We start from the raw sequence: 21,661 nt of genomic DNA, 5'->3' as shown, positions 1-21,661 counted from the left end.
CCTTTTTCCAGGAGTATTTTGTAATATTACTACCATTATTATATTAATATTATTAACAAAAATATTAATATAATAGTAGTATTATTATCATTATTGACAACATTATTATTATTATTATTACTATTATTGTGCTTGTGCTCCTTTTTCCAGGAGCATTTTGTAAACAACAGACCACATCAAATAACGAAATTGATAAAGCAGCTACCTCAACCATCAAAAAGTTGGCTCAAGCCACGATGCCAGGTTATATGTTGAGTTTAAATGAAATACTTTGGAAAAAAACAGGCGGGCCATATTGAAACACTTGGCGGGCCGGATATGGCCCCCGGGCTGTAGTTTGCCCACCCCTGGTTTATACACTTGGAGTTTTCTCACTGAAACATGTTAGCATGTTTGTCAAAAAGAAATCCAACCCGGACAATGTGTGTATTGAAAAGAAATCTTTTTATGAGGTACATGTGAATATACTTTACAACACCCCACCATTTATTACACACATACCCCCTTTTCTTCAATTCTTCTAATCATATGTTGCATCTCAGTGTATAAAATCATCATTCCTTACAAAGGTTTACATTTATGTGTAGCGATAATTCCAGAGGAATACAATATAACTACTGTTTATTGTCATCGAGAATGACAATGGAAAACAGTGCAGTGTACTTGTCTGCTGTATGTGTCGTCATCATCCGCTTCTCCCTTTTGGCTCACCAGCAGGCTGATGCTAAGCATATGAAAGGTACGCTACCGTGTGTCAAACCTGCTCAAAAAAATCGGAGTGGCACAGTAAAAAGCAGATTGCACGTAGTGATGGTCATACATTCACAACAAGGCAAAGTTTCCACCAGTGGCTCTCCGTTCAAGGCTCGGGTATATCCTGTATCTCGTTCCGTGTGAATGTCGTTAGGTTCTATTCTTCACTGCAGGATGGAATGACAATACAAGTACATTTTCTCGAACGGCAGCCTCCGATTTAATAAGTGCTGTGCACCTGGCACTCGCTGCAGTTGAGTAATTAACACCGCAATCACTACAGTATATGAAATGCTTTCATCGGGTCATTTTGTACTATTGCACTCCATCACACGGAGCAGTGTTTAACCAAACTATGAATAAACGCTCTCCGTGTGATCCAGTTGAATGGTGCATCACTGCAAAACACAAAGCTAATAATCTAAATATTTCTAATTGAATACAATGCCAATCAAAACTGAGCCTGTTTCTATACAACTCTGTATTGTATATTTTTTTTTCAGGTGAAGTTTCAGTTTCTTTCAACTGTGTGTTTTTGCAAAAAAAAATTAAAATTGTTTTACTTAAAATGAATGGGTTACGAGGGAGGCTCAGTGTATTTGCCTTTAAGAATATGCTAATTGATTTCAGGCCATCCATGGTCGCCAAACTAAAACCGCTTCTAAACGTAGTCTCATTTCATGACAATCCAAGCTCATGCATTGTATTTTTTTCCAGGGCTCTCCTTACAAAATAGCAGACCGGAGATACGGTTCTCCCCCGATTTAACCCCAGGAGAGCATGTGACCGCAAGGCTGCCAATCAGAGTGGTCCTACGAAGGCTTTGAATGCAGCATCGTGAGCTCACGCTGACGGTCGGCAGGTATGAACTCCAAGCTGCTATGTACAGGAGTGCAGGAGGAAGGTTTCTGTCATCTTTACGCCGTAGGGATGCCCATAAAGAGCTCCCGTTTAGTTGCAGAAATTCAGCATTTGTAATTTCTTCTTTGGATTGTTCAGTGGTTTGTTTTAAACGAGTCTACATGGTGTTTCTTCAGGCAAGTTCTTAAGGATGTGGTGAACCGATGGAAGGACATTTTGTCTTGACTTTGATACCTGCTCATAATTTGGGTAAAGAAGAGTTCCAAGTGATCCATGCACCAACTCAATGATAGCTGACACTCCGTTCTTGGTCTCATACTAGAGTTCACATCCAAGGAGGCTGCATCTGAATCGAAGATCTCATGGTCCTCGTTGCTGAGTCAGCGTACAAATGTGGACATGGACGTCCTTGCCCGGCCTCTCCAGTTCAGCCCTGTGGACGCCCCCCCCTCCACGCCGCCCTCTGTTGGCTCATCACGTTTACGTAGCCTGGTGCTGAGCCGGATGATGCACTGGTCCCAGTCCTCCGGAAGGAGCAGCATGAGGAAGCCCAGGCAAATGATGGAGACGGCGATGAGGCGCACCGTGTTGAAATGGATCTCACATGTGTATAGGTCCACCACTGGGAAGGTGAGCAAGTCATTACTACTCTTTACTGTACTTGCATAGTACATAGTACTAGTCATCGTCAAGCCGTCACTGGTGAGCAGTAGGCAACTACACATAACTACACATAACTACACATAACTACACATAACTACACATAACTACACATTACATCCTGTCAATAACCAAAGTTACCTCAACCATCTTGGACTAGCTAGCATTCAAAATCCTGTAAAGGATCTTGCTGTAATATACAGAATATAGCAGTCAGCAAAACACAAGGGAACGACAGAATTTTATAGGAAATCATTATAAAATTATATATATATATATGTGTGTGTATATATGTGTATGTATATATATATATATATGTATGTATGTATGTATGTATATATGTATATATATGTGTATGTATATATATATATATATGTATGTACAGTGAAGAAAATAAGTATTTGAACACCCTGCTATTTTGCTATTTCTCCCACTTAGAAATCATGGAGGGGTCTGAAATTTTCATCGTAGGTGCATGTCCACTGTGAGAGAGATAAACTAAAAAGAAAAATCCAGAAATCACAATGCATGATTTTTTAACAATTTATTTGTGTGATACAGCTGCAAATAAGTATTTGAACACCTGTGTATCATCTAGAATTCTGACCCTGAAAGACCTGTTAGTCTGCCCATTAGAAGTCCACCTGCACTCCATGTATCATCCTGAATCAGATGCACCTGTTTGAGGTCGTTAGCTGCATAAAGACACCTGTCCACCCCATACAATCAGTAAGACTTTAACTTGTAACATGGCGAAGACCAAAGAGCTGTCCAAAGACACCAGAGACAAAATTGTACACCTCCACAAGGCTGGAAAGGGCTACGGAGCAATTACCAAGCAGCTTGGTGAAGAAAGGTCCACTGTTGGAGCTATCATTAGAAAATGGAAGAAGCTAAACATGACGGTCAATCTCAATCGGAGTGGAGCCCCATGCAAGATATCACCTCGTGGGGTCTCAATGATTCTAAGAAAGGTGAGGAATCAGCCCAGAACTACACGACAGGACTTGGTCAATGACCTGAAAAGAGCTGGGACCACCGTTTCCAAGGTTACTGTAGGTAATACACTAAGACGTCATGATGTGAAATCATGCATGGCACGAAAGGTTCCCCTGCTTAAACCAGCACATGTCAAGGCCCGTCTTAAGTTTGCATATGACCATTTGGATGATACAGAGGAGTCATGGGAGAAAGTTTTATGGTCAGATGAGACCAAAATAGAACTTTTTGGTCATAATTCCAATAAGCGTGTTTGGAGGAAGAAGAATGAAGAGTACAATCCGAAGAACACCATCCCTACTGTGAAGCATGGGGGTGGTAGCATCATGCTTTGGGGGTGTTTTTCTGCACATGGGACAGGACGAGTGCACTGCATTAAAGAGAGGATGACTGGGGCCGTGTATTGTGAGATTTTGGGGAACAACCTCCTTCCCTCTGTCAGAGCATTGAAGATGGGTCGTGGCTGGGTCTTCCAACACGACAACGACCCGAAGCACACAGCCAGGAAAACCAAGGAGTGGCTCCGTAAGAAGCATATCAAGGTTCTAGCATGGCCCAGCCAGTCTCCAGACCTGAACCCAATCGAAAATCTTTGGAGGGAGCTCAAACTCCGTGTTTCTCAGCGACAGCCCAGAAACCTGACTGATCTAGAGAAGATCTGTGTGGAGGAGTGGGCCAAGATCCCTCCTGCAGTGTGTGCAAACCTGGTGAAAAACTACAGGAAACGTTTGACCTCTGTAATAGCAAACAAAGGCTACTGTACCAAATATTAACATTCATTTTCTCAGGTGTTCAAATACTTATTTGCAGCTGTATCACACAAATAAATTGTTAAAAAATCATGCATTGTGATTTCTGGATTTTTCTTTTTAGTTTATCTCTCTCACAGTGGACATGCACCTACGATGAAAATTTCAGACCCCTCCATGATTTCTAAGTGGGAGAAATAGCAAAATAGCAGGGTGTTCAAATACTTATTTTCTTCACTGTATGTATGTATGTATGTATATATGTATATATATGTATGTATGTATGTGTATATATATGTGTGTATATATGTATATATATGTATGTATGTATGTGTATATATATGTGTATATATGTGTATATATGTATATATGTATGTATATATATGTGTATATGTATGTATATATGTATGTATATGTATGTGTGTATATATGTATGTATATATGTATGTATATATATGTGTGTATATATATATGTGTGTATATATGTATATATATGTATATATGTGTGTATATATGTATATATGTGTGTATATATGTATATATATGTGTATATATATATATGTATGCATATGTGTATATATGTATATATGTGTATATATATGTATGTATATGTATATATATATGTATATGTATGTATATGTATATATATGTGTGTATATATGTATATGTATGTATGTGTATATATGTATATATATATGTGTATATATATGTATGTATATATATGTGTATATGTATGTATGTATATGTATGTGTATATATGTATATATGTATATATTTTTTAATATATTTATATAATATATATAATTTAATATATTTTTATATGTATATATATATATATGTCTATATATATATATTTGTTAATATATTTTATATTATATATATTATATTATATAATATATATAATATATATTTTTTAATATATTACTAGCTCTTTGGAATAGAAAAACTCCCACACTTGAATAACATATTAATAAATGACAAGTTCTGCTGCAAAACATTGCTCAGACAACTTTAAATTCAAGTAGGTGTATTTTGCAACCCCCAAAATATTTTGTAATAATTTATGACTGTTTTGTTTGTTTTTTTTCCTGCATCAACAGGCTGAAATAAAGGAACTAAATTATGTAGCCTAAGAGCTGAACCATGTCCAGCCAGTTGATCAATAATAATGATTGGATAGCATGGTGTCTTTGTTTCAGACAAATAGCTAAAAGAGCCAATGAATTAAACAAGTAAAGGAAATAAGGTTATGGTTTATTATCTGGATTTCTAATAATCCTCCACTGGTTGTTGGGATCAGCCATTTCAGTGAAATATATCATATAGCAGACAAACACACTTTACGTTTATCAGAAAGTGTGCAATAATTATTTCAACAGAAGTAGGGGGGGGGCATAAATTTGGGGTGCATAAACAGAAAAATGACATCAATATTTAGCGCTGACGGAACTTCACCTTTCAACTGGCCACAGCATGATGGAACCACCACCAAATGTTACTGTGGGTAGCAAGTGTTTGTTCTTCATCCGCCATGCATACCACCCCTTGGTACATATGTCCAAATAACTCCATTTTATAATAAATAATAATAATACATTTTATTTCAAGAAGACGATTAATGGAGCGCAGATGGAAGTAAGCTGACCTGGTGACGTTATTAATGTGGGATTGAAAAGATAGTGTGCTGTCAAGGATGACACCCAGACTCTTGACCTGAGGGGAGGAGGAGACTAAGGAGCTGTCGATGGAGAGAGAGAAGGAGTCAACTTTAGATAAGGTGGATTTGGTGCCAATGAGTAAGAATTCAGTTTATTTAAGTTTTAGTTAAGTTTCAGAAAGTTGGATTTTATTTCAGAGAGACAGGAGGTGAGGGAGGGGGGTGGGAGTGTAGGGTTAGGTTTGGAAGAAAGGTAGAGCTGGGTGTCATCTGCGAAGCAGTGGAAGTGAATGTTAAATTTGCGGAAGATATGGCCGAGTGGGAGAAGGTAGGTTATGAAAAGAAGGGGACCCGGGACAGAGCCCTGGGGCACACCTGTGGTGACTGGGGAGGGGTCGGAGGAGAAAGACTTAACCTGTATGAACTGATTTTAGTTTCATCCGTCCACATCACCTTATTCCAAATTGAAGCTGGCTTGTCCAAACGTGTTTTAGCACTTAAGCATGCAGGTCAATTAGCATACAAACTAATTTTCAATAATTAGTGTTGAAGGTATTCAAATCAATAAAATGAAAACGGTGCCCAAATGTATGCACCTGCCTACTTTTCTTTAAGTAATTATTGTGTGTATTACGTATGTAAATCCTATCCTTTTAATCCTTAATCCTAATCCTTTTAGTTGTAAATATGATATATTTAACTGAAATTGCTGATCCAACAACCAGGAAAATGACATGAAAATGATCAGGGGTGCCCAAACTTTTTCATACCACCGTATGTACTGGAGTACAATTTTTTTGATAGAATCACACAAAGCGTTTATAGTGTATGTATTTCCAACTGTACTGTACTGTTTATATGCAGTAATGATTAAATTGGGACACTTACTGGCATTGACAGGAACACTTAAGACGATGCCAAGGGAGATTAATGTCGGGTACGTAATAGCGATGCCGAAGTTGACCAGGATATTGAAAGCTGCGTGAGGAAACACAGTTAGATCAGCAACAATTACTGTACACAGCAAACACTGTAGATGATTGATGTATACCAAAAAGCAGGCCTGCGACCCCACACAGGTACGCCCAAGGGATGTCACCGATGGAGTCGACGTACTCCACTCGTGTGAAATATAAGATAACTGGCACAATGCTCATAAAGACAAAGTTGGCGCCGCCAACGATGGTCAGGAAAAGCGCCGCCTCCCCAAATTTGGCACTTCCCAGGACCATCTTGAAGAGCACCTGGCAGGAAGAGAGGAGTGGGGGGGGGGGGTTCTCATGAATGCACACCATCAAATCTCATGTGAAGCATCACAACGAACGACCTCGTCTTTGTTACTTATTACCTTTTTTAGCTTCATAGACCACTTAGTATGATATACAGTACTAAACCTCGGATATATCGGACTCGGATATATCGGAAATTCGCTCACAACGGACAGAAAAAAGAACCGATTTTTCTGTAATGCATTTCCAATAAAAATTCATTGCATATATCGGATTTTTTATAACGGATTTCGCCTATTTCGGACAAAATCTCCAGTCCCGTTCCAATGCATTTCCATGAAATTTCCATACATGTACATGTTTCTATATTTCTGTGGTATAATGTTTGTGTGTTAAATTGCTGCGTGATGAGTTTAGAGTTTGTAGGATGAAACCGTGAGTCGTACTAGATTGAGTGATGACCTCTTCCAATTTCCAATGGGTTGACAAGCTCATTGTGAGTTTTTCGTGGCTCATTATTGGCTCCTGTCAAATAAAGAGCTGCCTGGTCCTCTTGGATTTGGCCAAACCACAATATCTTATACATTAAACCTCGGATATATCGGACTCGGATATATTGGAAATTCGCTCACAACGGACAGATAAAAAAGAACCAATTTTTCTGTAATGCATTTCCAATAAAAATTCATTGCATATATCGGATTTTTTATAACGGATTTCGCCTATTTCGGACAAAATCTCCAGTCCCGTTCCAATGCATTTCCATTAAATTTCCCTCGCATATATCGGATGGCCGCATCGTGGCGCTCCGATTCGCCGAATCGTGACAGGCCGCTATACGACGTCATTTGCAGCGTTGCCTGCGCGTCCAGGTACATTGGAAACATAGTCAAGGAAGTGCCTTTTTATAACGGATAAAACCCGATTTACGCATATACCGGATATAAATCCGATATATGCGTAAAACGGACATTTTCCGGTATACGCATATAACGGATTTCGCTTATATCGGACAAAACCAGTGGGAACAATTGAATCCGATATATCCGAGGTTTACTGTAGTATACAATACTGTAGTATCACTACATCACTGCAGACTACAAGCACCATAATAAACATATTGTCAAATGAATTATGTTAGTATTATTACTTCTATTAAAGCGGATAATTCATTCCGCCACCTAAGCTACTAAGCTTGTGGCCATTGAGTGAATCCTGCAAATGAGTTTCTTAATGAAATCTCAATCCCCATGAATAAAAGAACGAGAAAGAAACCTTGTATAGCGCAGACATGGAAGCCGAGGTAACGACCAGCGTGATGCCAATGACTGAGTGGCTGTGGAAGCCATCAGCGTAGGTCATCATGACGATGCCTGCGATGGCCAAGATGGCAGCCACTATCTGTAAAGAAAGAGGAAAGCTATTAATATGCTGTGTTCAGGGACATGTGACTTTGTAACTGCTGCAGTCGGCCTCCACTTTGTTTTGCGGCGGTCTAATTGATGCATGGGGTTCCTCGCCAGCACGGAAGCTCCTCCGGTATTCCTGTAGTTGATTGTCTCACATTGATTTCCATTGCGAGCCATCATGTTTATACGACAGAAGAGGACAGATAAGCAAGCAGGAAGAGACCCTGTCTCCAGAGAACGTATCGTACAAGCACATAAATCCTTTCCTGGTGTGCTGAATCGTGTGTTGGTACAGGCCTCAGTCATACAGCATAGCAACTAGGCAGAGGTCCAATTGAATGCTTTACTTGTGCATTAGGGGGGTGTCAGGAAGACAAATGAGCTGTGTACTGTGTACTGTGTGCTGTGTACTGGACAAAAGCATACCCAACGCCTTTAACAAAACGCTCCTCTGCGCTGCAGAGTGCCTGTCAGTCAAGACGGAGGGGGGGGGGCGCTTGCTTATTATGTCAACGACCTTGTGTTTTTCATTTTATGTTTAGAATGTGTCAGCACACGGTGAGGGTCACGGAGTGATGGGGTCACGACTCTAAGCCCGCGTACGCGACTGTAAATCCTATCGAGCACAATATATCTACTTTATACGGGTAAGATAAGATAAGATAAGATAAGATATGCCTTTATTCGGCCCTCAAATTTGCATTGCACAGCAGCAAGAGCACAGAATCAGTTAAGCAGTACAAAATACACAATATAGAAAAATAAACAATATAAACAACCCAAGTATTAACAAAATCAACAGTTTTCCCCGAGTTATATACAATACAGTATGTAGATAATATGAAACGAGATGAGATATATGACCAGTCTGTACACTGAGATCTTGCTAGTGTGGTAATATGAGGTATTATGGGAATACTTCACATAGAACGTAGTACAGTAAACCTCGGATATATCGGATTCAATTGTTCCCACTGGTTTTGTCCGATATAAGCGAAATCCGTTATATGCGTATACCGGAAAATGTCCGTTTTACTCATATATGGGATTTATATCCGGTATATGCGTAAATGGGATTTTATCCGTTATAAAAAGGCACTTCCTTGACTATGTTTCCAATGTACCTGGACGCGCAGGCAACGCTGCAAACGCTGCAAATGACGTCGTATAGCGGCCTGTCACGATTCGGCGAATCGGAGCGCCACGATGCGGCCATCCGATATATGCCAGGGAAATTTAATGGAAATGCATTGGAACGGGACTGGAGATTTTGTCCGAAATAGGCGAAATCCGTTATAAAAAATCCGATATATGCAATGAATTTTTATTGGAAATGCATTACAGAAAAATTGGTTCTTTTTTATCTGTCCGTTGTGAGCGAATTTCCGATATATCCGAGTCCGATATATCCGAGGTTTACTGTATATTGCATTTAGAGCCTTAATATTGCACGTGGAGGTTGATCAGATATTGCACAGTGAATAGAGTCAGGAGTAACTAGTATTAGTATTATAAAGTATTGCACAGATGTACATAGTGGTGTAGAAGGTACAGTAGTCCCTCAAATCACTTTTTTCAAGAATCATTCTCTTTTGTGGTTGAATACAGCCTTTTATTCATCACAAAATGTAAGAAAATAGCATTTATCGTTTACCTAAATTAAGTAATTTCAAGCATAAAAATGGATAAATTAACTCATTCATGGCGGCACGGTGGTCTAGGGGTTAGCGCACAGACCTCACAGCTAGGAGACCAGGGTTCAATTCCACCCTCGGGCATCTCTGTGTGGAGTTTGCATGTTCTCCCCGTGCATGCATGGGTTTTCTCCGGGTACTCCGGTTTCCTCCCACATTCCAAAAACATGCTAGGTTAATTGGCGACTCCAAATTGTCCATAGGCTGGAGCCTATCCCAGCTGTCTTGGGGCGAGAGGCGGGGTCCACCCTGGACTGGTGGCCAGCCAATCACAGGGCACATATAGACAAACAACCATTCACACTCACATTCATACCTATGGACAATTTGGAGTGGCTAATTAACCTAGCATGTTTTTGATGTGGGAATGTGGGAGGAAACCGGAGTACCCGGAGAAAACCCACGCATGCACGGGGAGAACATGCACAGAGATGGCCGAGGGTGGGGGTAAATGAACTAAAACACAAATATACCACAGTGAGAAGATGCATTCAAAGTATAATATAATGATCATACGTATTATGCACTGGTCACTAGGTAATGCCAGTAATGCTCAGCGAGATACACAAGCACCAGACTTGAACTACCAAAACAGTGCTAAAAACGTTGCATGCGTAACCCACATCGAGATAAATCTCAACTCTGAACCCCGGACGTCACTTCCTGTCCATGCCACTAGAACACTTTTACAGAAATATATGATTATGAATATATATGCGTATGATATGCATCTTCTGTGTGTCTTCAATGGCATATTTTCTCGTACTGTATCTATTATATCGGCTAAAAGGAGTGTCCAGGTGACTACACTAATGGCCCCAATGTTAACACCAGTATTTATAGATGGACCTAAGCAGGTTTTCTGAGGCAACATCTCCTTATCATGTAGCGTCTCTTTGCTCATAGTACACATCTCTGCTCGTGTGCGCTCATGACAAACTGGTCCGGCATCCCGTGCATTGCTGCAGACATCCCATCTCTGCAATGTGCCACCATGAAAGAAAGCAAGCCGAGAAAGAAGGAGATATGAGTGGGAGAAGCAGAGAAGTCGGATTATTACTCATGGAGGCCTTTCATCACACATAACGGGAAGTGGGGGAGACCGGGATGGGAAAAGGATGCTTGAGTGAGTGTGTGAAGGGAGATGGAAATATATCCCCTCACAGAGCTAAATCCTTCCACTGTTCTCGGTATTGCACCTAGTATGTACTCACTAATGCACGGTTATGCTCCTAACACGACACCGCTGTGTGTCATATTTTGACTTGTATTTCCATCAATTATGACGTTATATACGCTGATTTTTACATATTCCTATGCTACAATCGTATTGGTGTTTGTTTGAGAGTCAGTTTTGTGCAATCAGCAGTGCATACTGTTATAATAATGAGGCAGTAAATGTTTACAAATGGAAATATAGTAACATCGTGTCGTGTTCAGAACACCAACAAATGAAGAGCTTGCAACCAAAAGGCGCTAAATCCAATTTTCACTAAGTTGCATGTTTTTCATGAGTTTAATAGACCTCTGTCATGTGTATCCAAATCACATATTTTGGTCTTGAAATCATTTTAAAAAATAAGAAAAAAAAGTGATATGAAATTTATGCTTTCAACCAAAAGGCGCTATTTCCATTTCAGATTTCAACCAAAAGGAGCTAAATCCTTTATCTTTATTCTTTATTCTGATTGGCCCAAGTTTCCCATCTATTGATAATCTGACCAATCAGAGAGAAGAATACAATTGGCACTGCACATACAGAAAGCCAGTATCAGTGCGCATCCTGTTTTGTTTGTGTACATGAAGTACACGTATGATAGTTACAGTATGTTATGCAATTCAAATTGTGTTTTTACAGTATTCTGTAACATGGAAGTTTTTTTTATGCCATAAAAGGCATGTCTCTACCTTGACACCTCCAACTTTCATGAGAAACATTATTTTACTTGTACTAAAAAACATACAATGTAAAGAGTTTGGGATGAGATGATTTTTGTCACTGTCACCTTCATGGTGCAGTCAAATATGAGCACTGCTTTTAATCACATATTTATTAATTTAATTAATAAATATTATTTTGTATTGTATGTTGAGAATGGCTTCTGTGTTGTAATTATTTTATTAGCATAGCACATTAAAGCACCTTACATTCTTTTACAACAATGCCATTGAAGAAGTTAAAGGTGACGTCAAATTTATTTCAGCCAAAAGGCGCTAAATCCGAAAAAAAAATAAATTAAAAAAAATATATAAAATACATGGTGTGTGCAGGATTTTTATAGCATGCATTTTTATGACCTATATTGATAGCTCTTTCATTTGCAATATAGACTTGATGACCAAATAGATTGATATGTGCGTAATTAAAAATCATTGATTTTCTCGAAATCAGTCAAAATGGATTTAGCGCCTTTTGGTTGCAAGCTCTTCAAATGTTGTGTTTCACATTTTCATCATTCATTCATTCATTCATTTTCTACCGCGTTTTCCTCACAAGGGTCGCGGGGGTGCTGGAGCCTATCCCAGCTGTCTTCGGCCCGTAGCCATGTGGGACTCATGAATATTCATCTCATGGCATGTTTATTCAGATGAAAGGAGGGGACTGGAAAAGGGAAACTGATGGGAGAGGCGGGGTACACCCTGGACTGGTGGCCAGCCAATCCCAGGGCACATATAGACAAACAACCATTCACACTCACATTCATACCTATGGACAATTTGGAGTCGCTAATTAACCTAGCATGTTTTTGGAATGTGGGAGGAAACCGGAGAAAACCCGCAGGTACAACATGCAAACTCCACACAGAGATGGCCGAGGGTGGAATTGAACCCCGGTCTCCTAGCTGTGAGGTCTGCACGCTAACCACTAGACCACCGTGCCACCATTTTCATCATATTTAACCATAATTTGGCACATTGTGAGCTCCAGAGCCAAGTCTGAGTCTCCGCTCGACCTTTTCCGTGACCTTGCACGTCCTATTTACTGGAAGTCCCCTCCACACTCTGGAGCATCACCGGGCATGCTTCCAGGGGGAACACCTCCACGTTTTAGTCAGGGTGTTGCTTCAGAGGTCACGGCAACCAGCATGAGGAGGGACCAGGGTAACTCGCCTGTGTGCCCTTTAACCCTCATGGGGGGGCAGGAAAGCTGGATGCAGGTGTCAGACATTGCACATGACTTACAAACATGTCATCTTGTCTTCCTGTTAGGGTTAGTAGTCCTGTGACCCAACTCACCCTGACCCCCATGAAGCGGTCTCGTAGTACAATCCAAGAGAGGAGGAAGACGAAGGCCTTGTTACAACAGAAGAGCGCCGACGCGTCCGTTGTGTTGATCTTCCTGAGGGCCTGCAGGTACAAGTAGTTGGTGAGGATCCACAGCAGGCCGAATGGGGCCACCTTGGTGAAAAACACCTTGGGGTTCAGTCCGTCGTCCCCAAAAAAGCGACAACACTCCCTGTGCAGAGACATGGCGAGAAGCACAATGACGGTAAACGATTTGGGTTAGGGTAAGTTGGGTAAGTTTTTTATTATATTTAATTCCAACAAAGATTATTGCATTGCTGTCACAAAGTTGTATGGCCTGTGATTGGCTGGCGACCAGTCCAGGGTGTATCCTGCTGGGATAGGCTCCAGCCTATCCGCGACCCGAGTGAGGATAAACGGTACAGAATATGGATGTGTTGCACTAATTCATTCATTCATTCATTTTCTACCGCTTTTTCCTCACGAGGGTCGCAAGGGGTGCTGGAGCCTATCCCAGCTGTCTTGGGGCGAGAGGCGGGGTACACCCTGGACTGGTGGCCAGCCAATCACAGGGCACATATAGACAAACAACCATTCACACTCACATTCATACCTATGGACAATTTGGAGTCGCCACACAGAGATGGCCAAGGGTGGAATTGAACCCTTGTCTCCTAGCTGTGAGGTCTGCGCTAACCACTCAACCACCGTGCCGCCCCACTGTAATTCAATCAAATTTTATTTTAAAAAGTGGGCATTAGTACCTGAATATTAATTTGCTGTTTTAAGACGCTACTTTTTTCTTCAACTGCGTCTTACACAGTGGTGGATCTCTTTGGAAGGAGCCAATCATGAGTGCACTCAACACAAGCTGGTCAACCCATAGGAAATCGCAGATCATTAACTATCACACAATCTAATAAAAATTCAAAATTCATGACACAGTAACATAACAATCAAAACGTGTTTATTCAAATATATAAAACTTTCCCTATAAAAAAATTTGGGTGCTGCAATGAGCAATCAGCTTCCCTCTATGCTTTATCTCAAACAAAATATATTATGGAATTTTTTATATAATGGTTTTCTGATATTAAACTTGTATTGATACTGTACATGTTTCTATATTTCTGCGGTATAATGTTTGTGTGTTAAATTGCTGCGTGATGAGTTTAGTGTTTGTAGGATGAAACCGTGAGTCGTACTAGATTGAGTGATGACCTCTTCCAATTTCCAATGGGTTGACAAGATCATTGTGAGTTTTTCGTGGCTCATTATTGGCTCCTGTCAAATAAAGAGCTGCCTGGTCCTCTTGGATTTGGCCAAACCACAATATCTTATACAGTAAACCTCGGATATATCGGACTCGGATATATCGGAAATTCACTCACAACGGACAGATAAAAAAGAACCGATTTTTCTGTAATGCATTTCCAATAAAAATTCATTGCATATATCGGATTTTTTATAACGGATTTCGCCTATTTCGGACAAAATCTCCAGTCCCGTTCCAATGCATTTCCATTAAATTTCCCTGGCATATATCGGATGGCCGCATCGTGGCGCTCCGATTCGCCGAATCGTGACAGGCCGCTATACAACGTCATTTGCAGCGTTGCCTGCGCGTCCAGGTACATTGGAAACATAGTCAAGGAAGTGCCTTTTTATAACGGATAAAATCCCATTTACGCATATACCGGATATAAATCCGATATATGCGTAAAACGGACATTTTCCGGTATACGCATATAACGGATTTCGCTTATATCGGACAAAACCAGTGGGAACAATTGAATCCGATATATCCGAGGTTTACTGTATAAGTATATGTATGTATATAAGCTACGTTATGGCAGGACATGTTGGCTTATACACAAATGCGACTTCTATGAGAACAAATCAGTTTTATCCTCTAAATTTAGTGGACGTGACTAATAAACCAGTAAACCGGTACGACCTTGACAACGCAATTTATGAAGTAATTAATGCACTCAAACAAAATTATGAATGAGTTGCAGAAAACATTGAACATCATATCTGGAATCTTCTGTGAGGGTGCTGTGGCGTTCTTCCAATACAAGAACCGTGTCCTTGAAGGAAGGACGTTTGCTGAGTAACAGATGGAGTAGTACACACGTCATCGTAATAATGCAAAGTCATGTATCTGCTGGTTCTCTGGTGTGTTTGTGTGTTGGCAGGAAACAGCAGGAAGGGAGGAAGGAAGGAAGGAAGGAAAGGAGGTGTGAGGTGAAGCATCTTGTCACACAAGTTGTCAATCAGAGCCATCACTTGTGCTTAGTGTCGTTGGCCCCTTAGGCCCTTCCGTGTCCTGATTGACAGCACTATAAAAGAACTAAAGGGTCCTCGGGGATGAGCCCCTGCGTGTGCTTCCTTCACACGGACCTTTAAACATGAATACACGTTCATACAGGTTGCTCATGAAGAGAATTATAAGGCAAAAAAAATTGATAATGATCAAATCAAATCAACTTTATTTGTATAGCACTTTTCCTGCAAAGATATCCAACACAAAGTGCTTTACAGAATTAAAAACACATTTTAATTATGTAATTCTTTAATTAAACAATTGCCACAACTAAAAGTAAAAACAATTACAAAGAAAGCCCCTCCGTCCCACCCTCTATACTAGACACACTATACACCCCCCCCCCCCACACACACACACAATCACACACAGTAGGGAGACATGACATGGCACTGAGGATCAAGGAAACGCCACCTTTGGGGCCGTCCACACTGGGAGGAGGGGGACCAGCACCCGGGCCCCCCGACTCCGACACACGGGTGGACCCCCACATTAAAGGGAGGAACCCCCATCCGGCCGGGTCGAAGGGACCCAAGGATGGCACCCCCTCAGCAGACCCAGTGTGGAGGACCCCCCCCTGAGGAAATACTGGAGGTAAAAGAGCATAAAATAGGACTAAAAAGATAAAAACATAATAAAAGTTTAAAATATGAGTTAAAATCCTGATTAAAAAGGTGTGTCTTTAATCTTTTTTTTTAATATCAACAGTCTCTGCAGTCCTGAGGCTCTCCGGCAGGCTGTTCCACAGGTGGGGGCCATAGTGGCTAAATGCTGCCTCACCGTGGGTTTTGGTTCTGGGTTTTGGTATTGTTAAAAGGCCAGGACCGGGAGGACCGGAGGACCGGAGGACCGGAGGACCGGAGGACCGGAGGACCGGAGGACCGGAGGACCGGAGGACCGGAGGACCGGAGGACCGGAGGGGGTTGATATGGTAAAAGCAGATCAGATAAATAAGAAGGTGCAAGGCCGTTAAGACATTTAAAAACCAGTAAGACAGGGGTCTCAAACTCAATTTACTTGGGGGCCACTGGAGCTCGGGTCTGGGTGAGACTGGGCTGTATCAGGATTAAAAAAAAACAACAAAAAAACACATTTATTAAAAACAAAAAAAATTTAAAAACTTCGCTTTGGTTCCAATTTTCTACAATAAAAGCTCCGATAAAACATTCCACTGTTCTCAAATATCTTAATTTTTATTTTTCTACACAAAATAAGATGAAAAATAAATAAACAAATCAAGAATAAAGAAAATTAATCAATCAGTAATAAGTAAATAAATATAATAATAATAATAAAAGGGCAAATAATAAAAACTTAAGAAAGCACATATAGTTGGTGGGTAGACAAATGATTTTTTTCAGATTAAAATGAACAAAGCATTATTAGAGCCCTGTAGACATGACAAAACACGACTATAGTCACATTTATACTCTTTTTATTTACAACATATTGCGCAACTGCAGGGTCTTGAGACACATGCTAACTCGCAAACTAGAGAGCTAGCCACCTAAACGGTAGCCTTCAAGTTATTTCCTTTAAACTTAAATCGCCAAAAACTTACCACTTCCACACGGATAGGGAGGATAACTATTAACAGTTATTTAACCTTTAACATGAACATGAATCAAACGTAATAATTTTTTCTGGGTACATGATACCATACAGCATCCATATCAAACTTGCGCGGGCCGCACTAACATTAAACTTTCATATCAAGCCTCAAACTAGTGTCCTGCGGGCCACATTTGGCCCGCGGGCTGCGTGTTTGAGACCCCTGCAGTAAGAGAATCTTAAACTGATAATGGTATTGACAATGAAGTGCTGGTACATTCGGCTCCAAAGAGAAATCTAACTTATTCGAGGTTAGCAAGAGCGTCCTCATGCAGAGCAAGACGAGTACGGAGCAGATGGAGACAAAAGAAAAACCTTCTCTATGAGGGTGGGGGGGGGGGGGCTGAAGGTCAAACACTCCAGATACGCTGCATCAGCTCATGGTTGTGTTAGCGCCAAAGATTCTAACAGCTTGCAGCAAGTTGGAAATCTAATTTGAAATGTCAATGAGACAACAAAGTGTGAGTCTTTGTTTTATTATAAAGTCAGACGATGGGGGTCGATCAAGTCAGGGACAGTTTGAACAGTAATACAGTAAACCTCGGATATATCGGATTCAATTGTTCCCACTGGTTTTGTCCGATATAAGCGAAATCCGTTATATGCGTATACCGGAAAATGTCCGTTTTACGCATATATCGGATTTATATCCGGTATATGCGTAAATGGGATTTTATCCGTTATAAAAAGGCACTTCCTTGACTATGTTTCCAATGTACCTGGACGCGCAGGCAACGCTGCAAACGCTGCAAATGACGTCGTATAGCGGCCTGTCACGATTCGGCGAATCGGAGCGCCACGATGCGGCCATCCGATATATGCCAGGGAAATTTCATGGAAATGCATTGGAACGGGACTGGAGATTTTGTCCGAAATAGGCGAAATCCGTTATAAAAAATCCGATATATGCAATGAATTTTTATTGGAAATGCATTACAGAAAAATTGTTTTTTTTTATCTGTCCGTTGTGAGCGAATTTCCGATATATCCGAGTCCGATATATCCGAGGTTTACTGTATACTGGCCGTAAAACCAGGGGTAAACTCCAGAAATGATTAGTTTGCAAACCCGCTCTCGGGTTTAATATCAGTAATCTCACAAATGAACAAAAAAAAATCCAAAATTGTGTCAAAGTCTTCCCAGAAGAGCTGTTAAAATAAATAAAAAACATAAATACAATTAAATTTTTTTTTTACATTTCATTTCCTGTCTGTCTTATCCAAGACTCTGTTTGCTGCACTAGCGTACTATGCACAATTAGGGATTTCTTCTTGTTTTTCTCCTCTCCTTTTTAACATTTTGTGGTTACAAAATCACGCCCATAGATCCTTAATATTGTAAAAAATGGAAAAAAGAAGAAGTCATGTGGGCGCAGCGACAGAGTAATATGTATTCGTGCTTCGCTACACTGAGGAAGTTAACTTTTTAACTTCAACCTCCATCGTCACGATCGGGCTTCACTTCCTCTTGGCAGCTCTCTTAGTTTTCCTCTTTGCCTCTGTTCCGTGTCCACGCCCTTATTTTGGAACCACTTCCTTTGTTGTTCCATTCCGGTTTCCTTATCCCGACTCTTTTCACGCACCTGCTTCTAATTTCTTAATCCTATTTAGTTCAGGTGTGTGCTCGTTCTGTTGGGGCTTCATTGTCTTTGGTTTGGGTTGTTTGGTAGTCGGGCGGCACGGCGGTCTAGTGGTTAGCACGCAGACCTCACAGCTAGGAGACCAGGGTTCAATTCCAACCTCGGCCATCTCTGTGTGGAGTTTGCATGTTCTCCCCGTGCATGCGTGGGTTTTCTCCGGGTACTCCGGTTTCCTCCCACATTCCAAAAACATGCTAGGTTAATTAGCCACTCCAAATTGTCCATAGGTATGAATGTGAGTGTGCTGGAGCCTATCCCAACTGTCTTGTCCTGGACTGGTGGCCAGCCAATCCCAGGGCACATATAGACAAACAACCATTCACACTCACATTCATACCTATGGACAATTTCTCCTAGCTGTGAGGTCTGCGCGCTAACCACTCGACCGCCGTGCCACAAAGGCCCTTCCATTGTGGAAGACAACCACAGGGTAAAAGTAATTTTATTACCGTTTTAGTTCATTTTTCATACGGTATTTTACATATGTCCTCAATGTGTCCTCCATGTGTCCTCCATGTGTCCCCCATGTGTCCTCCATGTGTCCTCCATGTGTCCTCCACCCTTATACGTACGTGTTTCGTGCTCTCACCTTAATCTCTGTCTGGCCGTTTGCCTCTCCGGACTCTTGCATAAATGGCCGACGTAGTAGAGTGGGAAGAAGAGGCAGTTCCAGGTGGTGGCGAACCAAGTCAGGGTGAAGGGGCCGTCAAAGTGCGTAAAGGTCAACTTGGCCAGCTGGGTGGAGCCTGCCCACGACGAGCAGACGCACATCACCATGGCGACTCCCCACAGGGCCTTCCGCACCTGCACCGCCGTTATTCGGATGCAGCACTGCAGCTTCCGCTTGCTGGAACCCGATTCTGGTCCCGCCGCTCCTGCCGCCGTCTGCACATCCTGGCCGCCGTGGGCCGCATGCTCCCTTGGCCGGTCTTCCCCTGGAATTTCCAATGTCAATTATATGTCAATTATGTCTTTTTTTTTCTTTATTTCTCTCAAGCTGCTGCACCACTTCTGAACTTCACCACGTGCTGCCCCTTTGTGTGTAAAAATAACTTCTCCCACTCTTTAATTGGCCTTGAAGGTAATCGATCCGACATGTGAGTGTAATGGCGCTGATGGCGTATGACAGGCTGCAGCCAAACGGAGGGCGAAAGAGGACACGTCTGATATCAATCCTACAGAAAGGTGCGTCTTTGTTGGTTTGGAAACGCGGCAAAAAAACACAAAACAAGACTTCTTACCATAAAGTCTCCATAAAGTGTCCCGAAATGATTAATATGAGTTCATCCTGTATTTTAACTTAAAAAGTCCATTTAGTTCCCGATGGACGCGTTAATTCACTACAGCATTGATGGTGATGATGTTTATCAGGAGGGACGTTGACTCTGCTAATTAAGCCTTGTAATCAATATGATGTGGTTTTGACCCCGGTTCATTTAAGCGTCTTCAGGGAATACTGATCTAAAATAAAACCCTATTTATTTTTAACAATATACAATAATTTAACCACATTTTTTTACCAATCTAATTCCTGCTTTTAAGGAGTGCACAGCAAATCAATCTCCTCCATCCAACCCTGTCTTCTGCATCTGTCTCTGTCACACCAACTACCTTCATGTCCTCCTTAATACATCAGAAACCTCCTCTTTGGTCTTCCTCTACGCCTCCTACCTGGCAGCATCCTTCTACCAATATATTCACTATCTCTCCTCTGGACATCTCAGTCTGGCCCATAACTGACTTTATCTCCAAGGCCTCTAACATGGAATGTTCCGTCCATCACCGCTGAATCCCTGATCCATGCATTCATCCCAACCAGGATGGACTACTGCAACAGTATTATCTACGGTACACCTTCCAAAACCCTCAACAAACTACAATATATTCACAACTCCACTGCCCGCCTCCTCACCTCCACCCGCTCCCGTCAACACATTACCCCTGTCCTCCAAAACCTCCACTGGCTTCACTTCAAACTTCTTCTCATCACCTACAAAGCCCTCCACGATCTGACCCCCCCATATCTCACAGACCTCCTGCATCCACACAATCCCTCCTCAGACTCCAACCTCCTGGCACTCCCCTGTAAGACCAAGCTCCCAACCTGGGGAGACAGAGCCTTCTCCATCGCTGCCCCCACCCTCTGGAACTCTTTGCCCCATTCACTCCGTGCTTGCCCTGACCTTCCCAGTTTCAAAAAACAACTAAAAAGCCACCTCTTTAAATCTGGTTTTAATGTCTAACTTTTTATACCTGACTGCTGTGCCCCGCCCCTCCCCGCTTTTACTCATGTTTTAACTGTGTATTAACCAATCAATGTTGGATTTTAATGTATCTTTTACTCTGTTTACTTGCTTTTATTCAACTCCATTCTTCTGTAAAGAGAGTATTTTGAAAAGCGCTATACAAATAACATTTATTATTATAATGTCCCTCTGATGTACTCCTTCCTGATCCTATCCATCCTGGTCACTCCCAATGAGAACCTCAGCATCCTCATCTCTGCTACCTCCAGTTCTACTTCCTGTCTTTTCCTCAGTGGTACTGTCTCTAGACCAGGGGTCTCAAACTAAATTTACTTGGGGGCCACTGGAGCTAGGGTCTGGGTGAGACTGGGCTGCATCAGGTTTTCAAAAAAAAAAACCCAAAAAACGCATTTATTAAAAACAGACAAATTAATAAACTTTGCTTTGGTTTCGATTTTCTACAATAAAAGCTCTGATAAAACATTCCACTGTTCTCAAATATCTTAATTTTTATTTTTCTACACAAAATAAGATGAAAAATAAATAAACAAATCAAGAATAAAGAAAATCAATCAATCAGTA

General features: G+C 41.3%; 1 protein-coding gene and 1 long non-coding RNA gene across 3 annotated transcripts in view; one reads left to right on the top strand and one right to left on the bottom strand.

The window, feature by feature from the left end:
- Window positions 1-462: 462 nt before the first annotated feature.
- The window catches only part of slc35f3b (solute carrier family 35 member F3b), a 68,593-nt gene continuing 47,394 nt past the window's right edge, over window positions 463-21,661 (bottom strand). For both annotated transcript variants that reach the window (XM_058058293.1, XM_058058294.1), the window contains 6 exons: window positions 19,423-19,768; window positions 13,249-13,468; window positions 8,184-8,309; window positions 6,731-6,923; window positions 6,568-6,657; window positions 463-2,236 (listed from right to left, as the gene is read on the bottom strand). In XM_058058293.1, the coding sequence (XP_057914276.1) occupies window positions 1,995-2,236; window positions 6,568-6,657; window positions 6,731-6,923; window positions 8,184-8,309; window positions 13,249-13,468; window positions 19,423-19,768 (1,217 nt within the window). In that variant the 3' untranslated portion in view covers window positions 463-1,994. The remainder of the gene's footprint in view (window positions 2,237-6,567; window positions 6,658-6,730; window positions 6,924-8,183; window positions 8,310-13,248; window positions 13,469-19,422; window positions 19,769-21,661) is intronic.
- On the top strand, window positions 1,328-2,512 carry LOC131107868 (uncharacterized). The gene is made up of 3 exons (XR_009120356.1): window positions 1,328-1,615; window positions 1,791-1,863; window positions 1,937-2,512. It is a non-coding gene; the product is annotated as an uncharacterized LOC131107868 (long non-coding RNA).

Source organism: Doryrhamphus excisus, chromosome 20 (assembly GCF_030265055.1).
Source record: "Doryrhamphus excisus isolate RoL2022-K1 chromosome 20, RoL_Dexc_1.0, whole genome shotgun sequence".
NCBI classification, from domain to species: domain Eukaryota; kingdom Metazoa; phylum Chordata; class Actinopteri; order Syngnathiformes; family Syngnathidae; genus Doryrhamphus; species Doryrhamphus excisus.
The sequence above is the reverse complement of the archived record's forward strand: the minus strand, read 5'-3'. Positions and strand labels throughout refer to the sequence as shown.